At 41.4% G+C, this 13108-nt stretch overlaps 1 protein-coding gene across 1 annotated transcript in view; it reads left to right on the top strand.

Annotated features, from left to right (window-relative positions):
* Positions 1-12568, top strand: part of NUCB2 (nucleobindin 2) — a 50112-nt gene extending 37544 nt beyond the window's left edge. The window contains exons 10-13 of the mRNA XM_063289402.1: positions 5030-5119; positions 6166-6336; positions 7842-7923; positions 9220-12568. Coding sequence (XP_063145472.1) covers positions 5030-5119; positions 6166-6336; positions 7842-7923; positions 9220-9344 — 468 coding nt within the window. The 3' untranslated portion in view covers positions 9345-12568. The remainder of the gene's footprint in view (positions 1-5029; positions 5120-6165; positions 6337-7841; positions 7924-9219) is intronic.
* The last annotated feature ends 540 nt before the right edge of the window (positions 12569-13108 follow it).

Genomic DNA, 13108 nt, shown 5'->3' with positions numbered 1-13108 from the left:
CGGAATGGTCTGAGGCCACCTTGATCGACATGTTCAAGGATGGCCTCAACCGTGAGGTGTTGCAATGGGCACTATACAGGGACGATCCAGACTCCCTGCATGAGTGGATCTGCCTTGCCGGGAAGGCTGAGCATGCCCAGCACACCTTCATGCTAGCAACCAAGAAAGACAGAACCCCTCCCAACGGGAAAGGACCAGTCCCACAGTCAGGCCCGACCTGGGATGCAGAGCGACAACGGCGGTCTGCCCGCGGGCAATGCATCAGGTGTGGGAAGACGGGGCACCGGACAGCTGAATGCCTCAAAACCAGAACGACAGATCGCCCGCCCAGACCAACGCAAAAGGCACCGCACAAGCCACTCAACCCTCCCAGACGGCTGACCGGAGCGCTAGCGACCCCGGACGAGGAAGAGGAAGCCTACCTCTCAGGGGACGTGGTTGATGCCCAGGAGCAGCTGGCGGGAAACGCCTTCCACCTGCCCTAAGCAGCGCCGCCAGGCAGGTGGTAAAGAACGGGTGCGACAACCCCAGGGTGAGTGAAGATTGTCCCATCCTGGCAGGGAAAATCGAACTGACTTACGGCTCCAAAGCCATCACGGTTGGAGCTCTAGTGGACTCCGGGTGCTCCAGAAATCTGATCCACCCAGACATTGTTGCCGCACTAAAACTGTCCTGCTCCCCCCTCCCAAAACTGCTGATATTTCAGCAACTCGATGGCTCCACAGCAGGGGGGGGGGACTGGCCACCCAGGGTACAAGAAAGGTCACCCTGAAAATGGGCACCCACAGGCAGATCATAGATTTCGTGGTCACCCCAGTGGGCAAGCCCATAGTGGTGCTGGGGATCTCCTGGCTAACACGCCACAACCCCTGCATTAATTGGAGGACCCATTCCATAACATTCGAGGACGGGGTCTACCGAGCACCAACGAAAGAGAAATCCTCAGCTTTGACTGTGGGGAGGGCTGAGATCGTCGACCAACAAGCCCCCCCCCCCAGAAGGACTGCCGGAGCAATACTCGGACTTTGCAGACATCTTCGGGGAAGAGGAGGCGGACCAATTACCCCATCGCAAGACGGACTGTGCAATCGAACTGCTCCTGGACGTTCCATTACCCAAGCCCAAGATCTACCCCATGACCCAGAGGGAATTGGCGCTGCGAGGATTCTTAGATAAGAACCTCGCTAGGGGCTTCATCGAACCGGCAAGCTCGCCGGTTGGAGCGCCCGTCCTATTCCGGGAGAAGAAGGACGGCACCCTGAAACTATGCACAGTTTACCGCGGATTAAATTCCGCCTCCCTATCAAACAAATACCCCCTCCCCCTCGTAAAAGACATGCTGGCACACTTGTCAAAGGGAAGGGTGTTTTCCAAACTCGACCTCTGTGAGGCGTACTACCGAATTCGCATCAGGGAGGGGGACGAGTGGAAAACGGCATTCAACTGTCCCTTGGGCTCCTTCCAGTACAAGGTACTGCCTTTCAGTCTTGCGGGGGCCCCGGGGGTCTTCATGCAACTCATCAACGAGGTGCTGCATGACCGTCTATTCAAAGGAGTCCTAGTTTATCGAGACGATGTCCTAATCTACACAAGGACTCAGAGGGAACACGAGAGATTAGTGAGACAAGTTCTCACTAAGCTCCGGAAAGCCAAACTCTACGCTAAGCTCTCCAAGTGCGAATTCCACAAGTCGCGCTTGGACTATTTAGGATACAGAATCTCAGCCAAGGGCATAGAGATGGACCCCGCAAAGGCGACCGGCCGGTAAACCCCAGGGGTTGCTGCAGCCAGTGGCTGAGCCTTCCCGCCCTTGGGAGGAAATCTCAATGGATTTCATCGTGGATTTACCGCCTAGCCAAAAGAAAACGGTAATCTGGGTAGTCAAAGACTACTTCTCAAAACAAGCCCATTTTATCCCCTGTGCCTCGATCCCGTCAGCACAACAGCTGGCGAAACTCTTCCTGGTACACGTGTACCACCTCCACGGCTGCCCCTCCCGCTTGGTGACCGATAGGGGCACACAATTTACCTCGAGGTTCTGGCAGGCTTTTTTGAAACTAATAGGTACCCAGCAAGCCCTGTCAACCTCAGACAGACGGATCTACAGAGATCCTTAATGCCACACTGGAACAATTCCTCCGCTCCTATATTAACTACCACCAGGACGACTGGGTGGACCTCCTCCCGTTTGCAGAGGTCGCATACAATAACGCGATACATCAAAGCACGGGACAAACCCCCTTTGGGGTGGTGTCGGGTCAGGAGTTCGTCCCCATCCCTGAGCTACCTTAGCCCCCGTCCCCAGCAGTGGCCGCCTGTGATTTGGGGGCGAAACTTGCAGATTCCTGGCCGGTCATCAAGGATGCGCTTAAAGAGGCACAAACCGCATACAAATTGAAGCGGACAAGCACCGGCGCCAACAACCAACTTTTCGGGTAGGGGACCTGGTTTACCTATCCACCAAATTCATCAAATCACCGCAACCGTCCAAGAAACTGGCCCCCAAATTTATTGGGCCATTCCAGGTCACACAAATTGTGAACCCAGTCACGGTGCGCTTGGATCTGCCCCACAATTTAAAGCGGCTGCACCTGGTGTTCCACTGCAGCTTACTCAAGCCAGCAAGTGACCCCTCCTGGTGGCACCCACGCACGCCCCCCCCCACCAGTTATGATAGATGGACAACAACACTTCAAGGTCAAGGAGGTACTCGACTCCCGCAGGCTGCGGGGCTCCCTCCAATACCTGGTCAAATGGAAACACTTCGCACACCCTGAGTGGGTCGCTGCCCGCGACATCCAGGCTCCCGACCTAATCCGCAACTTCCATACCGCCTATCCCTCCAAACCCGTGGCTTGACTATCTCAAGGGGGGCAGTATGTCATGATCACCGTTGCGATGCTTGTGACATCACAACGGCTCGCATGACAATACAAGGAAATGGGTCTCTGGCAGATTAGGCAAAGGCAACTAAGAAACACAAAGAACCAGCAGGTGCAAGGAAACTAAGTAACGACCGAGACCGGCAGACTGGGAAACAAAAGATACAAAGTAGCCAACAGGTAATTGACTAACAACAGGAGAGGCGCGCCCGGGCTTTCGAAGAATTAAGAGCCTGATCGCCCGGCAATGGATCGTTACCGTACAGGAAGGCGATCGAGGCGATGCCCGGGGCACAGGGGGGCTGCACGATCTCTCACCTGGCAGGGATGAAACCGTTGGAACTCGTGGGACGCACCTGGGATGATGTGGGGTGGAGCGCTGACCGGCATGGGCTATTTAAATCCCATTCCGGCGTGCTCCCCTCACTCTCAGCTTTCTAAGGGCATGCACTCTATTCCCAAATAAACCCAGAACCTAAGTCTACACTAGCGTCTGTGTTTTTATTGGGTCTCAGGCAGAGCCTGACACTTTCCTAACCCCAGCCCAATACATTGTGAATTTATTACTACATGTCTAGTTATCCTTATGTGAACAGCTTTATTAAATACCAAAACATACCTTTGCTATTGAATGATATCTATTGATTATTCATGAATGGAGTGCCTTGGGATGGGAATGTTTGTGTGAATCCAACTTTGGTTTTTAATCATTTAATCAGAATGCTATTCTGACTAGTGTGAGGTTGGCATGATTGTTTTCTTTACCATTTTTTACAGTAAGTATATCTAAAACTATAAAGTTATGAAAACTTCTACCCTTTCCTTTAAACTGTTGGAAGACCAGCATAATGTCATTGCCAAAATCGGTTTCATGATAAGTGATTCTTCTGTCACATTGACCACCATCATGCAAATCAAATATCTCTGATCTGTTTTTTGTTTTTTTTGGCTACTTAGCAGAAGAAATTTGAATTCTCACATAGTATACTTAGAGTGACATGGAATTCTAAATGTTACCGATAAACTGCACATCTCTCACTAGGCTAGAAATACTGTCTTCGCAGCATCCCATGTAACAAGACTTGTTTATTTTCTGCTCCTTAGGCAGTAAAACATAAAGAATAGGAAAAATGCTCATTTTTATTGAAAAATTTTATAATTTTTTATATGGACAAATCAGGTGTGTTGAAGAATGTTGAAAATAATGGATTGTCAATTTAATTGTCTCTGCAAATTGAATGGTATCTGCTCTGGAAAATTGATTTTCTTTTGGCCCTGTACCATTCTGCATTGGAAGATTCTCTGGAGCAGGTCTGGAGAATATAGAGGAGAACACAGGGGAATACGCTTGGGGAAGGCCCTTTTCCTGAGTGGAAATGTGTTTGCCTAATGTTGGATATAGGTAATTAATTCTTTCATCCGTACTTACCCTGGGAGTAAGTTCTGTTGAACTCAGTAATACCTTGGAGTGAAAATGGCTTGTGCTGGCAGTAACATTTTTTTTAAAAAGTCATTAGGCTAGACTAAGGATTTTATTTCTACCTATCACTTTTTGCTCTACCATGATGGTACATTTTTCAGTAAAGAACATAGGAAAACCTTTCCCTTACTCCCAATTTAGGGCAGTAAAACCAAAACAGATGAAGATAGCTTTCAAGTTTTATTGAACCTGTAATCCCAGGGTGTTCTCAATAGAAGACAAAAGTTTACTGTCAAGCAGCAATGTATCATGTTGGTTTATATATATTATCCACCTTTTCCTCGATACGTTATTAGGACAAAGAGTTGTTGGTTTGGGAAAGGAACATCCTTTTTATTGTACATGGTTAATTTTACCTTACTTCTTTCTTTGGGAGTTTGTACAAGACAGCAGTTAAGACTAAGAGAGCTTGTTTTTATCTTGTGCATAGCCAATGCTTGTTATCACTTATTCCCATCCCTGCTAGCATTTTGTTTTATGCAACAGAACTGACTCAAGCTTATTCTGTTGTGCACCCCAAATATGGCTTTGGTTATGTCTGCTAGTGTTTACTGATGGGGGTGGTTAGTCTTTTCTGCAACCTCATTCCCATTTGTTTTTAAAAATGACAAATAAATACCAATTCTATAGCCTAAAGAGTGTGTAACTTTTGCTTCTCTTTTAAAAGGTTGACATCAACAAAGACCGGTTAGTCACCTTGGAAGAGTTCGTTAGAGCTACAGAGAAAAGAGAGTTTTTGGAGCCAGAAAGCTGGGAGGTACTAATGACACTTTTCAGCTAAGATATACTGTAATCATCAGCAAATGGCCCATTTGTTTTGAACTTTTAATCATCTCCCGATTTCTTCTATTGTATTTATGTGTCATCATTAATGACATTATAAAATCTGAACAGTGAGTCCAAGGACACTGCATAATCCTCTCTGTGGAGCAACTTCATTGTTTGAAACAGAGTAAACATGCCCATTATGGCTACAGAATTTGAGCAAAGGGGTAACTAGAATTGGAAGCAAAGGAGAAGAATTTCTTTATCTTTTTCTTCCTATAGCAAGATGTGTACATTTTACCCCAAACTTGACTATAATTAAAAACAGTGCACGGTTGTAAGGCCACTGTGTCTGGAAATTTTCCTCCTTACAGTAATAGTCCATAGTTACAAAGGAACTGTAAGAGTTTCTACTCTGCTTCATGGTACCCAAGGGACATTATGGGCATACGAAAACTATGTCTATAGATAACCACCCATTTAAAACAAATACAATCCATATATTTTCTGGACTCAACTTCATCCAGGCAAAAAGACAAGGAAAAAGCCAAGAACGGTGAACACTGTTCCTGCTTCATCTCTGTATTATTGTGAGGAGGAGCAATCTGTTTTGGAAACAGCTCAGAAGATCCTCAGGCACAGTGTCTTCTTTTGGCAGTGGTTTCTGCTTGAGTTTGCTCTGTGATGTGGCAGGCTTCAGTTCTTCTCCCTTTAATAAGGAAGAGGTTGACTGCAATTTGCTTGTTTATTTACTCTACAGGCAAATTGCCTCCAGATGTGTCCGTGGAATAGGGGAACATGAAACTGATGGGACAGTAAGGGCAATATTGAGAAATTGTGTCCTGCCTTTACCTGGGAGGAATTTGTGAGTGTGCACATGCTCCAAAAACAGTATTTCTCCTTATCCAAATGTAGGTAATCATCAAACAACTTGAATCTTGGGCACAGATACAGATGTATGGTTCTGCATCTTAATTTTTCCCATTGAGCTTTCTTTTAGAGAGTTGTTTAAGATTTGTTGTTCTTGTTGTTTTTGAGACTCTGGACCAGCAGCAGATGTTCAGTGAAGATGATCTGAAGGAATTTGAAAGTCACATTTCTCAGCAAGAAGGTGAATTGCAAAAGCAAGCATTAGAACTTCAGAGAAAGAAGGAAGAGCTACAGCAGCAACAAGACTTCCTCCAGGCTCAGAAACAAGAACTTGAAACGGTACAACTAGAGTAGCTGCAACCTTTCATTTACTTTTTTGGAAACTAATTCATTTTGCTTTTAATAAGGGATAAATCATCACAACTATGCTGTGATGTATACTGTCTATGAGATGTATATGGGTAGGCTCGCTAGAGACAAGCATCCCCATAATGGAGAGACAGGGCCAGGTCTACTGACGGGCAAAGTCAGACTCTTTGCAGCCAACTTTCCTAAAGCAAGACTCTCATGGAGTCTTCTTTAACAAAATTTATTAAGAGAGAAGCTGACTAGATTGCAGAAATTTCTGCAACTGGACTACTTTCATTTTAGAACCCAATTTATCTTTTAACTTGTTAGGGCATAAACCTCCCCTGTTTAATGCCCCTTCTCTGAACAGGCTGTCTGTCTGTTAACCAGATCACTGAAGAAGGTGAAGTTGTCTGTGAATGCTCTCCCAAGCACCTGAATCCTTATTAGGCTGTGTATATACCATGGCAGCAGAAACTGGGTGTCAAGGAAAGACAGCAGAATGTTAATTATTTTAATATGTTGTTATTTTGCCTCTTCTGGGATTTTCTACTTCACCTGCCAAAATAATGTGGCTGACTTTGAACTTTGAGTTCAGGAGGAGGGTGCCTGTTGCTACTCTGCCCTGTGCATTTGGGGTATGTTTCAGTTCTAAGTGCCTGCTTGGTCCACCAGAGTTTCAGATTCTGGCTTCTTTCAACAGAAGAATCAAGAAAGACTCTTGTTGAGAGCTGGTGCCAATTAGAGAAGTTAATGCTGAACTAGATGGTGTGATTTGGGAAAAAGAAGCTTCATGTCTACTCTTTGCATGTTGTTTATCCAAGGGGGAAACACTCCAAGTGAATAAATGTAGAATAGAGTTCATTTAAAAGATCAGAAAACCCAGCATTTATTCACTTGGAGTCTAGACTGAGGGACAATAAAAGGTCCTTTTTATGTACTCTGTATATGTTTTGCACTTTATTCTGCTCTATTTCCCATTTTTTCTTGTTTGAGTGTTGCCTTTTATTATGCTGTATTGGGCTATTCCAGATGTATAATATAACATGCATTTAGAATGAAGATATAATACAGTTCAATTAAAAGTTCAGAAAACCCAACATCCATTCAGTTATAATCTCTATTAAGAGATTCTAAGATGTTATTTTTGTATGTTTTTCACCTTTTATTGTTTTATATTTCTCTTTATTGACTGTTGCTTTCTCTTGTGCCATGTTTGGTTGGCTATCCCAGATGCTTTGTCATTGGGGTTTTCCAAAGTTTGGTGTCACTATAAATGACCTAAGCCCAGCTCTCATTAATTCACTTTCTTTGTTAAGAGGAACTAGGAGTTACCCCCAGTTAGAAAATGTTATTGCTAGAACCACAGTGATAATATTATATAACTTTATAGTTCTACTTGCAGCTTGCACCATGTTTATTATAGGAAATGAAACTTCTGAGACCTTGTTTTATATATTTTCCATATTATTACATGTAAATTAATGGTTTTACAGGCTGTTAAACAAATGGAAAAGAAAAAGTTACAGCAAGGACATCCTCCTTCAGGTCCAGGCGGAGAACTGAAATTTCAACCATGTAAGCAACTTTGTCTTCCTCCTGCTGTTTCTCTTTCATTGGTTGGTTTCCTTTTACTTGCCTGCCCAGCAAAAACAAGGCAGTAAAGTTGTCTGCCTTTCCTTTACTATGACAGTATAGTAGGGTGCTCCTGGTCTGTCCATTTGTTATGTTATTACAAAGAACAATTAAGCTTGCTTAGGTCCTAATAGTTTGATCCAACTTTCTTAAAATTGTGTTTTGGCCAGGATAGTGGAAACTCTTTATAACTGGTATGACAGTGAGGTAACTACTTGAAAATGGAAGCATGCGTTCCTTCAGAGATTGATGCTCTGAGAAAGATTTTGTAACTCCGGTAATAAAGGAGTGTAAAATTATAGCTCACACTCTAGTCATGTATTTAACAGAATAAAATGCTTTAATTCTTTACCTCAAAGTTTTACATGCCTTGGAAGAATTCCATACTTGAGGTGTTACCCTGGAAAGGCATCTGTCCCACAGCTTACCAATAAAATCTCTTGGTGGTGGGACAATCAATACTGCCTCAGAAGAAGAATACACTTTATGGGCACTTCATCATTGCAGGACGTAATGTCTGGTCCTCAAACTATTTAAGGTTTCATAGGTGACTGGCATCTTGAACTGGACCTGGAAGCAGATCAGAAGTGAATGCAATTGATATAAGACAAATCTATTCTTTGTAAAAATGCAAGCCCATCTACTTTATCATTTCTAAGAGGAATTTTTGTGTATGCTAGTGTGATAATTCTCCATTCTTAACCCCTCTCTGCTGTTTAGAAAAGCTGGGAGGGAGAGTGAGACCCCTGGCTTTGTTTCCATTGGGTCTGTCATTCTTGCCATCTTTTATCTTTTTTTTTCCTTCCTTTTAATTGGTTTTATTGTAATATCTGTTTTGATTGTTGTGAGCTGCCCAGAGTCATTGGGAGTGAGGTGGCAAACAAGTTTAATAATAAATAAATAATTAAAATTCCCTGGAAATAAGCTTCTACCATTATTTCAGAACAAGTTATACACTAGAAACGGAAAATAATTGTATTCCTGGAGAATAAAAGCATTCAAGTACAATTTAATAAATGTAAATTTTATTTTAATAAATACAATAAAATTTATTACACATTTTGTGCAATATTCTATATGTGGATGAAGTATTCTGTTCTAATTTGCAAATACTATGTGTGCTTTTCCTTCCATGGACTTTTTTCAAACATTATCTAATGAGAAATGAACTTTTGAGCTGTGCATTATTAAACAATCGCTTACAAAATTAACATCTTAAAAAAATATTTTGTGTTACAGCTCTGTCAGAACCAGATGGAAATGTGCAAAATCATCCAGTAGGAGGCAGTCAGCCTTTACCACCAGGAAATATACCAGTGCAAGATGCAGCTGCTAGATCTGATCACATCCAGTCTCATCCTTAACCACTTGTGCCTCAGTTTATACCACATTGTGTGTGTGTGTGTGTGTGTGTGTGTAATAATCAGAGACTAAAAAGAAATGTGAAAAAAGAGAATTTTAAGCTCCATTTCAGATGTGGGATTCATACAGGCTTAAAATCCAAATTCAGTGTGAAGGCTTCCAAAGGCACAAATGATATAATACAGGACCTTAAAGTTGTGGATATTCTAGTTTTGTCAGTACACCTAAGTAGACAACAGGATATCTTAACTTTTTTCCCTGCAAAAACTTTTTTTTTGTCTCAGGTATAATTTGGCTGCCTATCATTTGTGCTTTTGAAAATCTCCTGTTTCACCTTTAAATCATTATCCTATAGAGATATTGTCAAGAAGAAAGTTAACATGAGCAAACCTCTTAAATTTCTCAAGGTTCATTATGTTGACATTCTCCATTGGCAATGGGTTTAAAGTTGGAGAAGTTCAGAACTGGTCTAAGCAAGAGGCAACACCCCCCACCCCTGTTTTAGTTCATGACAGTATGTTCCTAAAAGTGCCAACAATTTAGAGCTGTAATTGTATGGCTGTGGACTGAGTGAGTTGTAACAATTCCTTTGGTTTTCAAGATCCATTGAAAAGAAACATCTGTGATCTGATTTCAAAACATTCTACTTTGTAAAAGAAGTGTAATTGCAGCAGGGAGCAATGGAGAACAGGGAATGTATCTTCTGTTTATAAATGTCTGTGAACAATAATGTAAGAATTCTTCACACTGAAATACTGTGCTTGAAGTGCATTGATTTAGCCATCTTTATTGTTGCTAACTAAATGCAGTTCATCCCTGCATGTTGACTGCAAAGAGGATACTTTTCTCCTCCCCCCCTTTTATAACATGCCAGTTGCATTTATCTCTCTATGAACTATGAAAGGAAGCTCTTTAGATGGCAAAAAATATTTTTAGGATTAACAAAGACCTTTTATTGTCTGTTCTTTCTTCATAAAAGGTTCGTTTCAAAATCATCAGCATGTTTCAAACAACGTTTGTCAGAAACTGCATTTTGAATGTTAAGTTGAAACACTTAATCACATTACATTATTAGACAGACTACGATGGTAAAAGGCATGCATATAAACATTCTCTATCTTTTTAACACAAATAGAAATTTCCTGTTCCTTACAGATGAAATCCAATTTACTCTTTCAACATTACTCTTAAATGCATTTTTTCTTCTCATGTTACACTGACTTTGATTTTGATTCAAGTACCGTTGAAGTAAATGGAAAGGTTTGCAGGTCTAAATTCTCTTCAATTTAGAATAAGACTTAAAATCCAGATTCCTTTCTGAGGGTAACATTTCTGATATTATACTTCGTGACTGAAGAAAAGGGATGATTAAAAAATAAGAACACAAAGTTATCTTGTTACTGAAGAATCGTAATTATTTTTATTTCTGGGATATGGGACATAATCTATAATATAATTACTTACATAGGGTTTCAAGAAATCAGTTTTTATATATAACAAAATGAAAAACAGCTTCTCTTACCAGAAAAATTAAGGAAAAAGAGTCCCTTGCTAATACCGATTTTGACTTTCAAATGGATTAGATTTTTTTAAAACAATTTTAAGTATTAAAAATAACTGTCCTTTCTTAAGTGATCCTTTCATGCTATACAATACACAGAATTAGGTTTTCCCATTTTGGATCTTACTTGCATATGGCTCCTAGTAGATGCTTCAAAGTTCCTGTGCAAGTTTTCTCCTCCTCTTTGATGAGCAGGAGAGTTTGGCCCCTTCCCTGTTCAGCCATTTCCTTTAATCTCACTCACCCAAAGGCTGTAATTGAACAAATGCCAAAAGCAGAACCTTTTAAGTTCTCACAACTTGCTTCCTATAGATAGAAAGATAATATTGGAAGTTTTTTATGCAGCCAGCCTGCCATCAGGCTTGTGAATGGAGTTGGTTTCCTTGTTTTATTTACCCCAACTGGATACTTCCCTGTTTGCTTTCTGTAGTTCTAGGATATATTGCATGGCATATGGCAACCAAATGGAAGGAACCACTGGCAACTCAATGTTGGACGAATTCTTATTTGGATTATGCAGTTGTGGCCCAAAAGGATATTCATGGCTTAATTCTTACTTATTCCTCATACAGTAGACCCAACTAGGCAATCAACAGAAACTTCCACAGGCAGGTTCTCTGCTTTCTAGAGACAACAGCTTGGACACAAATTGTGGCCCTTGCTTGTGGCTCACCAGTACGATGATAAAAGGTCTATCTTGTGTTTGTAATTGTGCAAATTTTTATAGCTCTATTAGCACTCTGTCCTTTAATTTTGTATAGTATTCATCCCTTTGTTTTAGGTTATAAATACAATCAAATGACAAAGAAATGGATAGTATACAATCCAATCCCAGTTATTGTCTTTCTCAGTTTGTTTCAAAAATGTTCAGATTACAAATGTCTTACTTTAAATGTCCTATTCTGTACCAAGTAAAGTTTGCAAAGAGAGATGGAGTATGATCATCGAGAGGCCACTGAAACTTTTCACAGAGCTAGGGAAGCTGACAAGTGGAAATGGGGTGATGTTCACCCCAACTGTTAAATCAGTTGGAATCTTTGAAGTACTACAATGTCTTGTATAGCTTGGGGGGCTGGTTATAAGGGAAAGTAACTTTCACAGAACAATTTCAAATTGCATACTTTCCACCTGTACCTCAATTATTGTTAACTGAATCTGATAGCGATTGGATTTGGAGCTGTGAAGAGGAGAACACCATGAAGTAGCTACTTCTGCAGGGAGAAGAGTAAGAATCAGCTGTTGCCAAATTATCTCCTCCCCTCTCCCAAGATCACCCACCCAATCAACTGAGCAAAGGAGGAATTGTGAAAATCACCATCCCACTTCCTTTCCATCAGGAGGGAGCCCCTCACATTTCATTTCTAAATGCATTGCAAGATAAGTTATATTCATTTGTTTTTAATGCAATTTACATTCAAGTGATACATTTCTGGTGGTGGCCAACTTATCATGGAAGTGGTTGGCTTATGATGCTAAGTGGTTGGCTTTTGAAGTTCTCCCTGCAGCGCTTCATCTTGAAACTTACCAGGACAAAAATACCTTGGATGTAAAGAATGGCAAGTTGTACATATCCATATGCTCTCAAGTGCAATATTTGTAAGAAGAATGTTGTTCCACTTGTGCTTTGTATAATTTTTAATCAGATTAAATTGAATTCAAACTCAATTTCTTTGGTTATTGCTTGCCATCTTTTTTTCCAGTGGCTGTACAGATGAGAAAAAAATACCTCAAAAGCATGTATCATAAACTAGGCTTTTAAAAAAATTATCGTCTGTAACGATCTGCATATACTGTACAATCTTCTTAACTTTCTATAGCTCCTCACTTTGTTATACTGTATGGTAACAATAGCTAGATGGTGGTTTAACACTGGATGAAATTAAAACAAGATACATATATATGAAGCTCCAGTCATACTCTGGCACTCTGCCCAATGTTGATCCCAAGCTTATCCCAGGATCAATATTATGCAAGTAAAACTTGCAAGACAACATCACCCACATTTATTCTTAACTAAATCGAGTCATTTATGAAATTTGTTTACCAATTGAAGCGAATATTTGTAGCTCAGGGTTGAACTGTGGAGTCCTTGGTGCTCTCTGAGCCTTGTTGTTTTCTTGCAGACGTTTCATTGCCAGACTAGGCAACATCTTCAGTGCAAAGAGGGAGTGGGCCTTGCTCTCAGTTCATATACTGTGGTTTGTC

This window comes from Candoia aspera, chromosome 1, assembly GCF_035149785.1.
Source record: "Candoia aspera isolate rCanAsp1 chromosome 1, rCanAsp1.hap2, whole genome shotgun sequence".
Lineage (NCBI taxonomy): Eukaryota > Metazoa > Chordata > Lepidosauria > Squamata > Boidae > Candoia > Candoia aspera.
This window is presented reverse-complemented; position numbering and strand designations above follow the sequence as displayed.